Source organism: Sinocyclocheilus anshuiensis, unplaced genomic scaffold (genome assembly GCF_001515605.1).
Source record: "Sinocyclocheilus anshuiensis isolate Anshui unplaced genomic scaffold, SAMN03320099.WGS_v1.1 scaffold84, whole genome shotgun sequence".
NCBI lineage: Eukaryota > Metazoa > Chordata > Actinopteri > Cypriniformes > Cyprinidae > Sinocyclocheilus > Sinocyclocheilus anshuiensis.
The window spans coordinates 574,900-590,366 of record NW_015557076.1 but is presented as its reverse complement, the minus strand read 5'-3'; the positions used below and the strand labels follow the sequence as shown (position 1 = coordinate 590,366).

The window sequence follows — 15,467 nt, the reverse complement described above, 5'->3', positions numbered from 1 at the left end:
TTAACCATGGTTTTATTGTTGTAAAAGTGTAGTAACCATGTTTTTTTGCTAATTTGTATAACCACAGTTTTACTACAAATACCATGGTTAAACTATGGTTAGTGTAGAAAAACCATGGTTAATTTGTGGTTACCATGGTTTAACTATAGTAACCATGTTTTTGTTTTATTTGGTTAATAGGCAAATGCAACACACTTAATAATGCATTTTTGTCACATAGAAATGCACTTGACAGTAAAGCATTGATTTTGAGCTAGAATGCAGAAAATGCAACTGCTATTAATATTAAATATTACATTCTGTCATCATCTCCTCACCCTCAAATCTGGAATTTCTTTCTTCTGTGAAACACAAAAGAGGATATTTTGTAGTATGTTACCAAACCACTTTGGTTACCCTTGATTTGTATGGACAAAAATCTCTTGAATTTCTCAGATTATCTTCTTTCATGTTCCACAGAAAAAAAGAAACGCATACAGGTTTGGAATGACATGATGGTGAGTAAATGATGACAATTTTCATTTCTGGGTGAACTATCCCTTTAAGAACTTTAACATTGGTAAATAGTTAACACCTAATTTAAATAAAACACTGATATTTATCTTTAACCAGGCTCTAATTTGAATTAACATTTTACTTCTTTTAAAATTAATTAGAACTAAACATTTAAAGAGAAAGACGCTGTAAATTATCCTTTGCCCTAATGAAATGTACCATAGTTCTTACAGAATCCAGAGTTTAAGGGACTAATATTGCTGCTAAGGGTGCTCCCGATGGCCAGTTGTGCTTTTAACTGGTCCAGTTAGGCACTCATATGTTGTATTGTGACCTATTAATGTTGCAATGATTTTAATGATTTTAATATTTGTACAACTCCAAAAAAAAAAATTTAATTTTTTTTTTATAGGTTTAACAGTGTGAAATCAAAATCTTTCCAAGCACCTCCTGGACACTTAAATGGCTGGCGACGTTCACGCTTGGGTTGTTTCAGAAGGTAGCTAATGTTTGACTTATGAAACTACGGTTAAACTGACAAAGTAGAAAAGAGATTAAAAAATGAATGTAACATTTATAGAGTTGTGATGGCGCCAAAGTCGACACATTCGGTTGAGGTGTCAGAAACACTCAAAGACCGGGACGATTCAGATCAGTCAGAGGCTGGATCACCACAGAGAAAGCAGCTCCTCGCTGTGCCTGGTAATGTTTTATAGCATGTAAAAGTGCAATTATGTAATAGCAGGTTTTCTGCCCTTAATTATGCTTTCATATTTCAGTTGTGCTTCAAATTTACTGATCAGCCAGGATCAGAGAGCTGATCTAATGAATACCTTAAATGCATTGTACGCTAGTATAGATGTTATTATTTAATAGAAGATCAGTGGGTGAGGCAGAGGGTCCAATCGATGGATGCAGAACTATTTTTTAAGAAAGCTGACCAGCCTTGGAGGCCGCGTGTTTTCTCTGCTCCTCCAAATGCTGCTGTGAGTGTGAAATACGGCAGACGGCTGAGGAGAATCACAGATGAGTTTGACATTCTGCTCGAAAAAGGGGTAAGACGAACTGAGAGCAGGGAATTGCTGTTGTACTTGTATTCAACAAATTCAGTCACTTGTGGACTGTCATGAGAATTCATGTCCTTGTCTCCAAACATCTGCCTTCAGATGAAGAGGATGTGTAACGGCAGACCGGCACCACAGATACGGCGCTTCCCCATGAGCTTAAGCTTCCTCTGGAGCCACGAAGAGTCTGACGCAGAGAGGAGGTCACACTAGAAGCAAACTAGCTTCCCCCAACACTGCAAACCATGCAGCTTCTTCAGCTTCTGAAACTCTTTCAAACAAGTTTATTGATGGCTTTTTTGATGTCTGATTTCAAGTTGTCGACGAGAAAATTGCATATACATGGATAAATGACTCTCAAGCTATTTCGTAAAGCATAAAAATACCATATTATGTCTGCAGATATTTAGGAAACACGCTAAGCTCACATAATTGTGTTTCTGAAACACTGAAAAACAACACTACAGACAGTTATTCTGCTTCGAAATGTGCGTTCAGTGTCGGAATGTCTGTTTTTGTTTTGGTCTGTGTGACTCCGCCCACTGCCAGTTTACCCAATAGGATTTTGACACCCCGGGTTGCCAGATGGTGTAAAACACAGCGTATCGCAGCAATGGAAGCCAGCAAACGAACTGAGTCAGAGATCGCAGATTCAACCCGACCTAAAAAGCCTCGGCATCTATCTAGAAAAACACTATGACCAGAGGAATATTAAAACAAGGATAAATCAACTCATCAATTTACAGGCTTGTCACCTTCTGTTGTCAAATGTGCTCATTCTGTTGCTTTTGATTACATCTTTAATTGGTTTTCTGTACATTTCTGCCATATGTATACATTAACTGACAGTCACCACTAATAAGCTGCTACTACTAAATATATGGTAGAAACGTAATTTTCTGTAAAGCTGCTTTGCAACGATTTGTATTGTGAAAAGCGCTATATAAATAAACTTGAATTGTTGCGTGTCCCCAATCTGGCAACCCACATGAGTGTCGAGTCTGAAGGGGAGGGACAGGAGAAACAACTCTCTCCACAATATTTAGATTTTGATCTGCAGAACCCATTTCAACCACTAGCTGTCAATATTACATACTGCACCTTTAACTCAATGTTTTATATTTTATATATAAATATCTTCATTAAGGTTTGTCTACAAGCCTCAAAATGGTTTTAAAAGGGTTACATATTCTAAGAGTAGTGTTACTAAAATGTAATTTTTCTGTACCTTTTCATGGCTTTTTCATTACAACATGAATAAAAATGTATTAATCTGAATGTTTGACAGTGTACAGTCAAAATCTCAGTGTTGTCTTGCGCTCTGTAGCACAACATTTCAACAGCGAGCCAAGTTTTAGTCCTTGCTTGATCCCGTTCCCTTCTTTTCCTTCTTAAGTCGCTGGGGTATATTTGTAGCAATAGCCAAAAATACATTGTATGGGTCAAAATTATAGATTTTTCTTTTATGCCAAAAATCATTAGGATATTAAGTAAAGATCATGTTCCATGAAGATATTTTGTAAATGTCCTACCGTAAATATATCAAAACTTAATTTTTAATTAGTAATATGCATTGCTAAGAACTTCATTTGGACAACTTTAAAGATGATTTTCTCAATATTTAGATTTTTTTGCACCCTCAGATTCCAGATTTTCAAATAGTTGTATCTCGACCAAATATTGTCCTATCCTAACAAACCATACATCAATGGAAAGCTTATTATTCAACTTTCAGATGATGTATAAATCTCAATTTTGAAAAATTGACGCTTATGACTGGTTTTGTGCTCCAGGGTCACATATGTCATTATATATAATTACTGAATAACTATGAGCTATAAAAAAAACTAGTATAAATAACTATAAAAACAGCATCACTGTTGTGATGTGTAACAAACAATCAGAGGTGGACAGTAGCGGAGTACATTTACTTGAGTATTGTACTTAAGTACACTTTTGTATCTCGGCCAAATATTGTGCTATCCTAACAAACCATACATCAATGGAAAGCTGATTTATTCAGCTTTGAGATGGTGTATAAATCTCAATTTTGAAAAATTGACGCTTATGACTGGTTTTGTGCTCCAGGGTCACATATGTCATTATATATAATTACTGAATAACTATGAGCTATAAAAAAAACTAGTATAAATAACTATAAAAACAGCATCACTGTTGTGATGTGTAACAAACAATCAGAGGTGGACAGTAGCGGAGTACATTTACTTGAGTATTGTACTTAAGTACACTTTGCATTGCTAAGAACTTCATTTGGACAACTTTAAAGATGATTTTCTCAATATTTAGATTTTTTTGCACCCTCAGATTCCAGATTTTCAAATAGTTGTATCTCGACCAAATATTGTCCTATCCTAACAAACCATACATCAATGGAAAGCTTATTATTCAACTTTCAGATGATGTATAAATCTCAATTTTGAAAAATTGACGCTTATGACTGGTTTTGTGCTCCAGGGTCACATATGTCATTATATATAATTACTGAATAACTATGAGCTATAAAAAAAACTAGTATAAATAACTATAAAAACAGCATCACTGTTGTGATGAGTGTAACAAACAATCAGAGGTGGACAGTAGCGGAGTACGTTTACTTGAGTATTGTACTTAAGTACACTTTTTGAGTATCTGTACATTACTTGAGTATTATTTTTTATGGAAACTTATGACTTCACTACATTTGAAAGACAAATATTGTACTTTTCACTCCACTACATTTCTATCAAGCTCCTCGAAGTAGAAAGTCGTTACTATGTAGCAGCTTTGAAAGTCAGTGGGTGATTTTTTCTTCTTTAAAACGTGACATTTTTGTTTAATTTTTAACAAGCCTTTTTGACAGCCTATCAGTAATCACTCTTGTTATATGAAGTGATTTCCCAGCATTATTTGAACACTGACTAGTTGCAAATGTGACATTTATTTACAATTCAATAATAAGTTAACATTGTGGTTTATATTAAGATACAATAGTTTGATTTTGCAAAATTGTGTAAACCAAAATATTACCTATAAAGCCACAGAAGAACGGTTTTACTATAGTAAAATTGTAGTAACCATGTTTTTTTGTATAACCACAGTTTTACTACAAATACCATGGTTAAACTGGTTAAACTATGGTTAGTGTAGCAAAACCATGGTTCATTTGTGGTTATCATGGTTTAACTATATAGTAACCATGTTTATTTTATTATTATTTATTTATTTTTTGAGTAAAACCATGGTTGATTGTCGTAAGGGATGTGTTGCCACGTTAACAAAAAAAAAAAGTTATAAATTTACACCTTAAGAGGACACATAGGATGAATATAGGGATGCAGTTTTACTGCTTTAGTATTAGTTTCCATGTACAACTTTGAATAAAGAAAAGATGCATCTCTACACTATACTGACAACAGACAGGACACCTTTTTTTGCATGCTAAATTTGACTGAAATGCTGCTAATGTGACAGCACTTTCAGAAATACAAAATTCCCAGAATGCTAATCTGATTATTTTTTTAACATTGTAGGCAAGTGCACATTTTTACATAAATCACTGAAAAAAGTACTTCATGAAAGCATGTTGGCTTATTGAAAACTGGCCGTTTATTGAAAGAATATGATGCTAGACTACAATAAGAATTGTCCCAGACCACATTTAGTAAAACAATCAAATGCATAAATCACAATTTCAGGATTGTCATTCCAATTTGAACACATTTGGCAACTAATCATTACTTACTAACGAGTGCACTTGTTTCGTTTGAAGACTGTATCGCTTAATTGACCTTAAATAATACAGTAACAACTTCTTCTGGATGATTTTTTAAAAATATATATTGGATAATAATTTTCAAAATAATATTTAAAAAGCTTTGAATGTATTAGTAATCGGTTTCAGTAACCTGATTCAGGTCATGCTTAGACATGTTGAAAATGTATGTATCTATTCAGTGCATTAATGCACAAATCTCAGTTCACACAAACCACTGGGTTTTGAAATAAAGTGAAGACAAAAAACAAAAAAACAACATTTAAAAGCAAAGCTGACGAGCTAATGCACATTTAAATATAGCAAAGGCAGCTCAAGTGTTGCAAACAGTTTGCTGAACGATAAAATTAATATGCAATGAATATGAATATAACATCTTAAAGAGACGGTTTAGCGTTAATGTCATCATTCCTGAATGCTGCTTTCTTTGGAATGCACTGTATCTCAGCACTCGAAGAATATAAAAACATAAGAGTTCATTTGTTCACTTTTAAAAGAATCCTCACATTCCTTCACGTCCCCAAAAAATATACTATAAATAAAAGACGTAATAAATATTCACTTAAATCATTATCATAAAACACAATCTTTTTTAAATGGCTGTTTTCACAAAAACAAAACTGATTTTAGAATGTTTTTTTTTTTTTTTGTAGTTGATTTTCCTTACCTGGATTGTCATTCTTAAAGTGACAGTGCACCCAAAAATTTAAATTCTGTCCCTCAAGTTGTTCCAAACCTGCATGAGTCATTTTCTTCTGCTGAACACAACAGAAGACATCTTAAATAATGTTGGCAGCCAAACAGTTTCTGGTCCCTATTGACTATTTTTTACCAACATTCTGCAAACTATCTTCTTTTTTTGTGCTCAACAGAAGAAAGAAACTCATACTGTGTGACTAAATGGCAGAGTTGTCATTTTTGGGTGAACTATCCCTTTAAATTGGCCAGCGAGAATACTCGTAATGTAAACGGAGAGCCTTTAGTGATACAACCAAAGCTGCGTAAGCTGATCCATGCAGCATCACAGCGACGAACCTCTCATGAGGCGACTGAATTTTGTGTTTTGACACAGATGCCCCTCGTCTGCAGGCACTGAGATAAAGTGAGAGGCGCTCAGACGATCTCCTCCTCGCAGTGAGCGTCTCCCACCAGCAGAGAGTGCTTGTCGGGCTCGCTGAGGGCCATGCTGTTCATCGAGTGCTTGTCGGAGCGCAGCAAGTTGATGGAGGCTCAGCTGTAGTTGACGAAGCGGTCAAGCAGGCTGAGTTTGGGCGAGGGCCGGCGCAGCTCTCCCATGCCGATGTGAACGCTGACTTCAGACAGGCTGCCATGTCTTCTCACCTCGCCCAGTCGTCTCTCCAGTTTCTCAGCACTGGGTTTAGTGTAGCTGCAGAAACAGGAAATGAGGGTTAAATTATCCGAGCATCTTTCAATAACAAATCCCGTTACTAAAGCATGCAAAAATGTTTATTAAACCGAACTGTGAGAAGATTTGAGAGGTTTACCATTTGAGTAGAAGGGAGGACAGCACTACAGACACGGAGGAGGCAGCCATCGCAGCAGAGCCCATCCAGGGCTGCAGCACCAAACCCACCGGCATAAACACACCTGCACACAGCAGCATCCAATAATCACACTCCAGCAATGATACAAACCTACAGAATGGTTGTCTTAATACTTGTTAAAGCATTAGAGAGACAAATCCCATGTTTTTTGTTGTGAAATGCACTACTATACTATCCTACAATGAAAAGTAGCTACTTGTACAATATTGTTTACATAGACGTGTCCTAATTTTTCTATTGGGAAAAGAATGGTAAAAAAAAAGAATTCAGCAAGGATGCATTAACTTGAACAAAATTGACAGTGAAGACTTTCAGAATCAAATTAATGCTGTTCCTTTGAACTTTCTATTCATTAAAGAGTTCAGAAAAGCTTTCAACATTGATGATAGGGCTGCACGATTAATCGAACGCGATTAATCGCGATTGTCATGCACATTTTGTCAGTAAAGCCGGTTCTGTGATTAGTAGTAAATCACCTGCTTTCAGGTGGAGCAGCATTTACTACACAGAGCCGTAGTTCTCTGACAAGCTACGCAAAATCGCGTTCATAATCGCAGATGATACAATCGTAGGATTATGAAATTGACGAAATCGTTCACGATAATGACAGCTGTTTGCGTATCTTCTCGGTAATCTCCATCACCTGCTTTCAGATGGAGCAGCATTTACTACACAGAGCCGTAGTTCTCTGACAAGCTACGCAAAATCGCGTTCATAATCGCAGATGATACAATCGTAGGATTATGAAATTGACGAAATCGTTCACGATAATGACAGCTGTTTGCGTATCTTCTCGGTGAACTACGGCTCAGTGTAGTAACTGCTGCTCCGAGGTTGAATCTTCTGTTTATTCAGCTGCAGCCTTCGGATGGAGATTTACTGCTGATCATAGAACCGTGCTTCACTGAAAGATACGCATGACAATCGCAGCTTCTGTCGAATCGCGTTTAATCGCCTTTGCGATTCAATTTCGATTAATTGTGCAGCCCTAATTGATGATAATCAGAAATGTTTCTTGAGCAGCAGATCATCATATTAGAATGATTTCTGAAGATCATGTGACACTGAAGACTGGAGTAATGATGCTGAAAATTCTGCTTTGCATCACAGGAATAAATTACATTTTAACAGATATTCACATAGAAAACATTATTTTAAATTATAATAGTATTTCACAATATTACTGTTTTTACTGTATTTTTATAAAACAAACGAAGCCTTGGTGAGCAATACTAAAATAATTTATCATTTTTATTTTATTCGGTTTAGTTGCTCTCACCTGCAGCAATGGGAATCCCCACAAGATTGTAGATCAGTGCAAATACAAAGTTGATTCGGATTCGTTTTACGGTCTTCTTCGAAAGGTCGATACTCCCAACAACATCAAGAAGATCATTCTGTAAAAAAAAAAAATAAAAATACGCAATGAATCAAAAAGTAGGTGCAATCTCAAGAAACTTATGTTCAACTAAAAAACACAACTTTTGTTTTTGGGGCAACAGAAACAATATAATACGTAGAAACAATAAAAACAATATTAATACAGTAATCAAAATAGGGGAGAAATGGAAACAAATTTGGAATTGTTACGTTTATGGTAATATCATAATTGTTTTTTTAACGATATGAGAGCTGACATAGAGTACTCAAAAAACAAACAAAAACACGTCTTGAGAGTCCAAAAGCATTTACTGCGTGATGAAGCCTATTAGAATGCAGTTAAATCACTCTATAATTCAAGTTATGAAAGCAAAAAATATCCCTGTCTGGGTTTTTGTTTTTTATATTTATATAGTTAAGTAATATCACACAAGCAACAGCCGTTTTCATAAATATTAGGGCATGATTGCAAATACGATATTAATTTTATTAAACCGTTCAACAAACAAGATGTTAATACTGAATGAGTTACATTTTAGACTCAATATTGTCTGACAATGAATTTGACAATGAAAATAGTTTCAAACAAAGCCGGAGCGAAACATTTGTGCATCTCAGAGAAACTCTGCAGTGTTTCGTTTCTAAATGAATAAGCCGTTTTGAACGAATCATTTGAGAGAATGATTCAATTAATCACTAATTAAGACAGGGACTTGCTTCCACCTACTGGCAGTTTTAGTGTCATATTACCAGCACAGTGTACCAGCACAAAAACACTAAGCAAAATATGTTTACTATCATTATGGAAAAGAAAATCCAACACAGTCATTACAGTCTTCATACCCTGATGAGCACCACGTCGGCTGCCTCGATGGCTACATCCGTTCCCATGCCTATAGCAATCCCCACATCTGCCATAGCCAGCGCCGGGGAGTCGTTCACTCCGTCGCCCACCATGGCCACACGTTTTCCCTCTAGCTGGAGCTGCTCCACTTTCGCCACCTTGTGAGATGGCAAGACTTCTGCAAACACCTTCCTGATGCCCACCTGGACAAAAAAAAGCACGACCTCAGCTGCTAAACTCCACTGCTGCATGAGGACAATTATACTAAAGGGGATATGAAAGGCTCCTGTACCTGGGCAGCGATAGCTCGAGCAGTTTTGCTGTTGTCTCCCGTCATCAGCACGACCTCCAGCCCCATTGCTGTGAGAGTGTGGACGGCCAGCTCAGCCTCAGGCTTCACCGTGTCTGCTATGGCCACCATTGCACAAAGCTCATCTGAAAACAAAACAGCACACATCCACGCAATAAACACTGTGCACTACGTGACAAGGTGTGTAGTTATTTTTCAATCTGCAATTGCAATCAATTAACTCCATTTCATTTAAAAACTTTTTTCCAGTGTTGACGGATTATCGCTCTTAAAAGCTGAAATTATGGGACGTTCATGTCGAGAAGATCGTATTTATGAGTTTAATGCACATGAACGCCACCACTAGGACTGCACGATAAACGGTATTTTAAATTATGATCACGATTTCTGCGCTTTCAATTTATAAAGCATAATGTTCTGCGTTATTTGCCCGCTGGCTATTTATCCTGAAACATTTCACTTTCATTTGTCATATGCGTTATCTTAAGCTTTCATGTCTGCGGTTGCCAGATATCAAGAGTTTAACCCCCCCCCCAATCAGGGCTTCTTTCTTAAATCAATACATTTTCTGCCCATTGGTTTACTTAATCTGCCCAACCTGGCAACCACGCATACATGCTCTCTCTACATGACGGAAAAGGTGCTTTCATGGTTGTGGTTGCCAGATATCAAGAGTTTAAATCCCCCCGATCAGGGCTTTTTTCTTAAATCAATACATTTTCTCCCTCTAAATTACGGAAAAGGCGATGATGATCTGAAAACACCACCAAACATGTAAATTAGATCTCTATTGAGATATTATGCTCAAATAAAAGCATAATACAGCCAGTCTGTTTTCTTTCACGCAGTTGTTTGCATTTTTTTACTGTGACTAAATCTGTGAGCAAACATGCATTGACTTACAGTTAATTTGTGCTTATGTGAAAGTGCAATAAATGTAAAAAAAATAAATAAAAATGAAATTACAATAATCGTGATTAATAAAAAAGTTATTATGAGCAGGAAACTTCTGAGTCAGCAGGAAAATATGAAAGACACATTAGATGCAGCATCTGAAATTGATGGTAATTTTGTTAAAATTAATGAAATTATAATTTTTTTTGTAAGTTGCATGTACAAAATATGACTTTTTAGTGCAATTACAATTTTCAGCACCTTAACAGCCCAATGGACATTTATTCATCATTTGTAAAACCAGAGTTAAAAATATTTCTGAATTATCTGCAGAAAAGGTAAACTTGTCATCTTGCTCCAACCAAAGTGACTTGAACCCACCTGACATTGCAATTATGACTTCTCATCTCGTAAATATAAATTTTCTAGGAGGAATTGAATAGGACTGCCCCCCTAATAGTTGACTAAATATTATTCAACGAAAAGAGGCTTGGTCAACCAAAATGTTATTAGTCGGTTAGTCGCAGAATCGGGCAGAGCGTTAACGGCTGGTCCTTGAAGTAATTACAGGATATCAGGAAGCTAATTCAAATGTTCGCTTATCATTCATCGACCTCAAATATGGCTTATCGTTTGACACTGAAGCAACTTTACACAGCCGCTCACTCTAAAGTTAACTTAGATAAACGTGTGCTACTAGGTGCATATCCAATCGCTGGCATTTTATTCCTGATAACACAAACAACTTAAAATGCGCCGTCATTTTTGCTCATACAGATAAGAGTAATACATCATTCGAAACTGTTAATGGTCTACTTTTATTTGTACACACACAGAATATCAACACAACGTTGTGCTTTTGTAAAATAAAGAAAAAAACAGGATGCGCTTTCTGCCGTTCAGTCTCCGTTCACAAAAATGAATCAAAACTCAGGGTATAGACTCCTTGCCTCAGAAACATGAGACATATATATATATATATATAGAAAGCTTGAAATGTCTACTTTTTTAAATGAACCAATTCAAATCAAAAACAATATTACTTTCATTATGTAATCTGTATGAAAAGTGCATTTCTCTCACTGTGCTGTGGAGATGAGGAGTCAGCATCGTCAACTTCATCTCTGCAGCCAACACAAACTCTGACATATTCATAGTCATTACTTTTGCTGGTGCTTTATGAGTGTACTTAAGTGTGGAATAAGCTATAGGCTCATTATGATTTAATATAGGCTTAAATTAGTCGATTAGTCAACTAATGGCTTAAAGGGGTCATGAATTGAGAAATCAACTTTTACTTGAGCTTTTTATATATAAGAGGTCATCGTACTAAAATAATACTCTGTAAGTTTCAGAACTGAAAACGTCCTTGTAACTGAAATAAAAGCTTTTATTGACAGCAGGCCCAGCGAACGCCAGATCCTGGAATGTGCCTATAGGTTAAACTCCGCCTCCACAGAAGAACATTCTGTAGCCCCGCCCACTGATTCACGCATGACACAGTAGGGAAATAACTTAAGTGGAGCTAAACCGGATTGAGCAACCAAGCAATAAACATGCCGTTGAAGATCGCAGAATATTGTGCAGTGCTTGGTTGTGGAAGAACACAGTCGCTGCAGAACCTTCCTTCGGATTCAAATATTAGGAGTGCGTGGTTGAACTTTATTTTAATGAAGTTTCAGCTCACGTGAGTAAAACATTGAGCGTTTGTTCGCTTCATTTCACCACGGATTCCTTTGTAAACAAGACACAGGTCGACACTGGATTTGCAGAGAGACTGAGATTAAAAAGCAATGCTGTGTTTCTGTATCGGATCCGACAGGAATGGCGCAGCGCACTTATGTGAGTAAAATATATTTGTACTATGTGTCACTATTGCTTTGTTAGAGATCGCTTGATATGTCCTGATTATGTGTACGTGTCTAAAGTCACAGAAGACTATGAAGGACGCAGCTGGTCAAACAGACACACAGAAAGTTAGTTTATTATGCAAAACTGTTATCCAATCATAGCAGCGGGCGTTTACTTCCAAGTCTTCAATGCCCATAAAAACCAAGCGTTTCTCCAGCCGGCCTCAAAACCAGGGTAGAAAATAGCCTATTACTTATTGATTTTGATGTTTTTGAATGTAAAAACCACGCGAACGTATAAGATAATAAAAAAGCCAGTTCATCACCCCTTTAAATAAACGACTACTAGTTGACTAGAAAAATCTTTAGTCAGGTGTAGCCCTAGAATTAAATGCACCATTATATTTGAAAATCTGGAATCTGAGAGTGCAAAAAAATCAAAATATGAGAAAATCATCTTTTGTTGTCCAAATGAAGTCCTTAGCAATGCATATTACCAATCTAAAATTAAGTTTTGATATATTCACTTTTTTTTGATATGTTGGCTATTGCTACAAATATACCCCAGCGACTTAAGACTGCTTTTGTGCTGCAGGGTCACATATATATATATATATATATAAAAAAAAATCTAGCATTGTCAGAACTGTATTTTTTTTACATTGCTTTTACAATTCCTCACATGGAAATTCCTAGTGATCAAAGTGTGTTTGAAGTAACTGAGTCTCACTCACTGTCCACAGCCACCAGCACTGCAGTGTGTCCTCTCTTCTCGTGCTCCGTCATGGCTTCATCCACCTCTGCTCGCACCTGCAGTGCGTTCCTCCTCATCCACTCTCTGTTCCCTATCAGCACCGTGAACGAGGACGTCTGGACGACAGCTGAAACCGCAAAGCCAAGCATTGCACTCTCACAGCTTTCAGAACTGTATTGCATTTTGCGCTTGCAGCCAATGTGGTGTTGCAGGTCATGTGACACTCACTGAGCAGCTGCGGGTCCATGATGAGCGGGTGGTCACTGCTCGTGTCGCTGATCTGGATCAAGACGGCATTGCACTGGTTCTCCTCACTGTCGCTGTCGTCTCTCTTCAGCAGGTGTTCTGTGTTACTGACCAGACACCTGATTCCACAACCCGGCACGGCCTGGAAATCTGTACAGGTGCCGAGAGACTCTGTAGCCAGCTCCTGAACACAGAAGAGACATTGTGAATCCAAATGCCAAAAACAGACGCATGTTTAAAACAGTCACAAAATACCCCAAAAGGCAAGCTGTACTGAGAAATTCAGCACTTAGAGCAAGTGTTTAGACACAACACATATATTATTTATGTATTTATTTACACACGCTGCTGTTCAAAAGTTTGAGTAAGTCTCTTATGCTCAGCGAGGTAAGCAAAAATACAGTAAAAATTGCAATATTGCAAAATATTATTTGCATTTAAAATAGCTGTTTTCTGTGTGAATATCTGTTAAAATATAATTTATTTCTGTGATGCAGCGCTGAATTTTCAGCATCATTACTCCAGTCTTCAGTGTCACATGATCTTCAGAAATCATTCTAATATGCTGATTTGCTGCTCAAGAAACATTTCTGATTATTATCAATGTTGAAAACAGTTGTGCTAGCCTTCCACGTACAGTAGACACACTTTTGTAATGACAATTATGGCTTAAAATGTACTGTATTTTTTAAACAATAAGATCAGTAAATGGGTTTATTTAAGAAAATAGGTCACACTTTACAATAAGGTTCATTAGTTAACATGAACTAAGAATGAACAATACTTCTACAGCATTTATTAATCTTTGTTAATGTTAATTTCAACATTTATTAATGCATTATTAAAATCAAAAGTTGTGCTTGTTAACGTTAGTTAATGCACTGTGAATTAACATGAACGACTGCATTTTCATTAACTAACATTAACAAAGATGAATAAATACTGTAACAAATGTATTGTTCATTGTTTGTTTATGTTAGTTAATACATTAACTAATGGAACCTTATTGTAAAGTGTTACCAGAAAATATGTCATTCGACAGCAGTTTTTGAAATGAAAAAGTTTTGGAAATTAAAATTATATTACATATATAGCTTTAAAATTGTATTAATTACATAATGAAAATTACTTTCTTAAATGATGCAGTACAATCCTTGGAATTTATTTACATATTATATTTGAATTTAATGTGTAACTTAGCTTAAAGGGACAGTTCACCCCTTGTTCAGGGGTTCACAGTTTTTTGGTTCTGTTGAAAACAAAAGAAGATATTTTGAAGAATGTTGGTAATCACACAGTTGACGGTAGCCATTGACCTCCATAGTATGAAACAAAATACTATGGAAGTCAATGGCTACCGTCAATGGTTTAGTTACCAATATTCTTCAAAATATCTTCTTTTGTGTTCAACAGCTGGAAGAAGCCCATTCAGGCTTGAGGGCGAGTAAATGATGACAAAATATTCATTTTTGGGTGAACTATCCCTTTAAATTAGCTTAAACCCCACCACAGTTTGTAAGTAAAGAAACAATACACCATGAAGTCAACTGACCTGTTTGCAATATTTGGTGATGGCAGCACCCAGTGGATGTTCACTGTTATTCTCAGCAGTGCCGACGATCGCCAGCAGCTTAGAGCGCGACATTCGGTTCCCCTCCGCCAGCATCTTCACCTGGACCACTTTGGGAGCGCCGTACGTGATGGTGCCGGTTTTATCAAACACCACAGACTGAATCTGTAAGCATAAACGGATATATAAATAGGGTTGGGTATCGTTTGGGTTTTTTCCGATACCGGTGCCAAATCGATACTTTTAAAACGGTTCCGGTGCCTAAACGGTGCCTGAACTGATACTTAAAAAAAATAAATTATCCAAAATAGGATGGATTGGCCATTATTGAGTGCTATAAACACATTTAATGTCTGTTTCATTCATACTGGACGCCAGAGGGCGCCCCCGCGCAGAAACTCCACATGAGTATCACAGAAGGAAAAGGACTCAGGAAATCCCTAATATGGACAAAGGCATTGCTATTGCTGTAACTGAGTAAACAGAAGATATAAATGCGTTTTGAATGACAAAACAAAGACAATAAACACTTGACTGCGAAAATGTATAGTTTATCTGTGTTATTCAAGCCATCTTTGGTATTTTTATCATAATTAAGTATATTTATAATCCATTGCTAATCAACAGTCTTTTTACCATATGCTTTTTACAGTATAGAACATATTTTCTGCCTCATTCTGTGACAAGAAGCCACATCAGATCACAAAAGGAAGCAGTTGTGGA

The 15,467-nt window shown here is 36.5% G+C and overlaps 1 protein-coding gene across 1 annotated transcript in view; it reads right to left on the bottom strand.

The window, feature by feature from the left end:
- Nucleotides 1-6,215: 6,215 nt before the first annotated feature.
- The window catches only part of LOC107676788 (copper-transporting ATPase 1-like), a 37,037-nt gene continuing 27,785 nt past the window's right edge, over nt 6,216-15,467 (bottom strand). Inside the window, exons 16-23 of the mRNA XM_016471467.1 lie at nt 14,727-14,909; nt 13,157-13,358; nt 12,909-13,055; nt 9,413-9,555; nt 9,120-9,323; nt 8,176-8,293; nt 6,837-6,939; nt 6,216-6,718 (exon numbers count right to left, since the gene is read on the bottom strand). Of these exons, the coding sequence (XP_016326953.1) occupies nt 6,562-6,718; nt 6,837-6,939; nt 8,176-8,293; nt 9,120-9,323; nt 9,413-9,555; nt 12,909-13,055; nt 13,157-13,358; nt 14,727-14,909 (1,257 nt within the window). The 3' untranslated portion in view covers nt 6,216-6,561. The remainder of the gene's footprint in view (nt 6,719-6,836; nt 6,940-8,175; nt 8,294-9,119; nt 9,324-9,412; nt 9,556-12,908; nt 13,056-13,156; nt 13,359-14,726; nt 14,910-15,467) is intronic.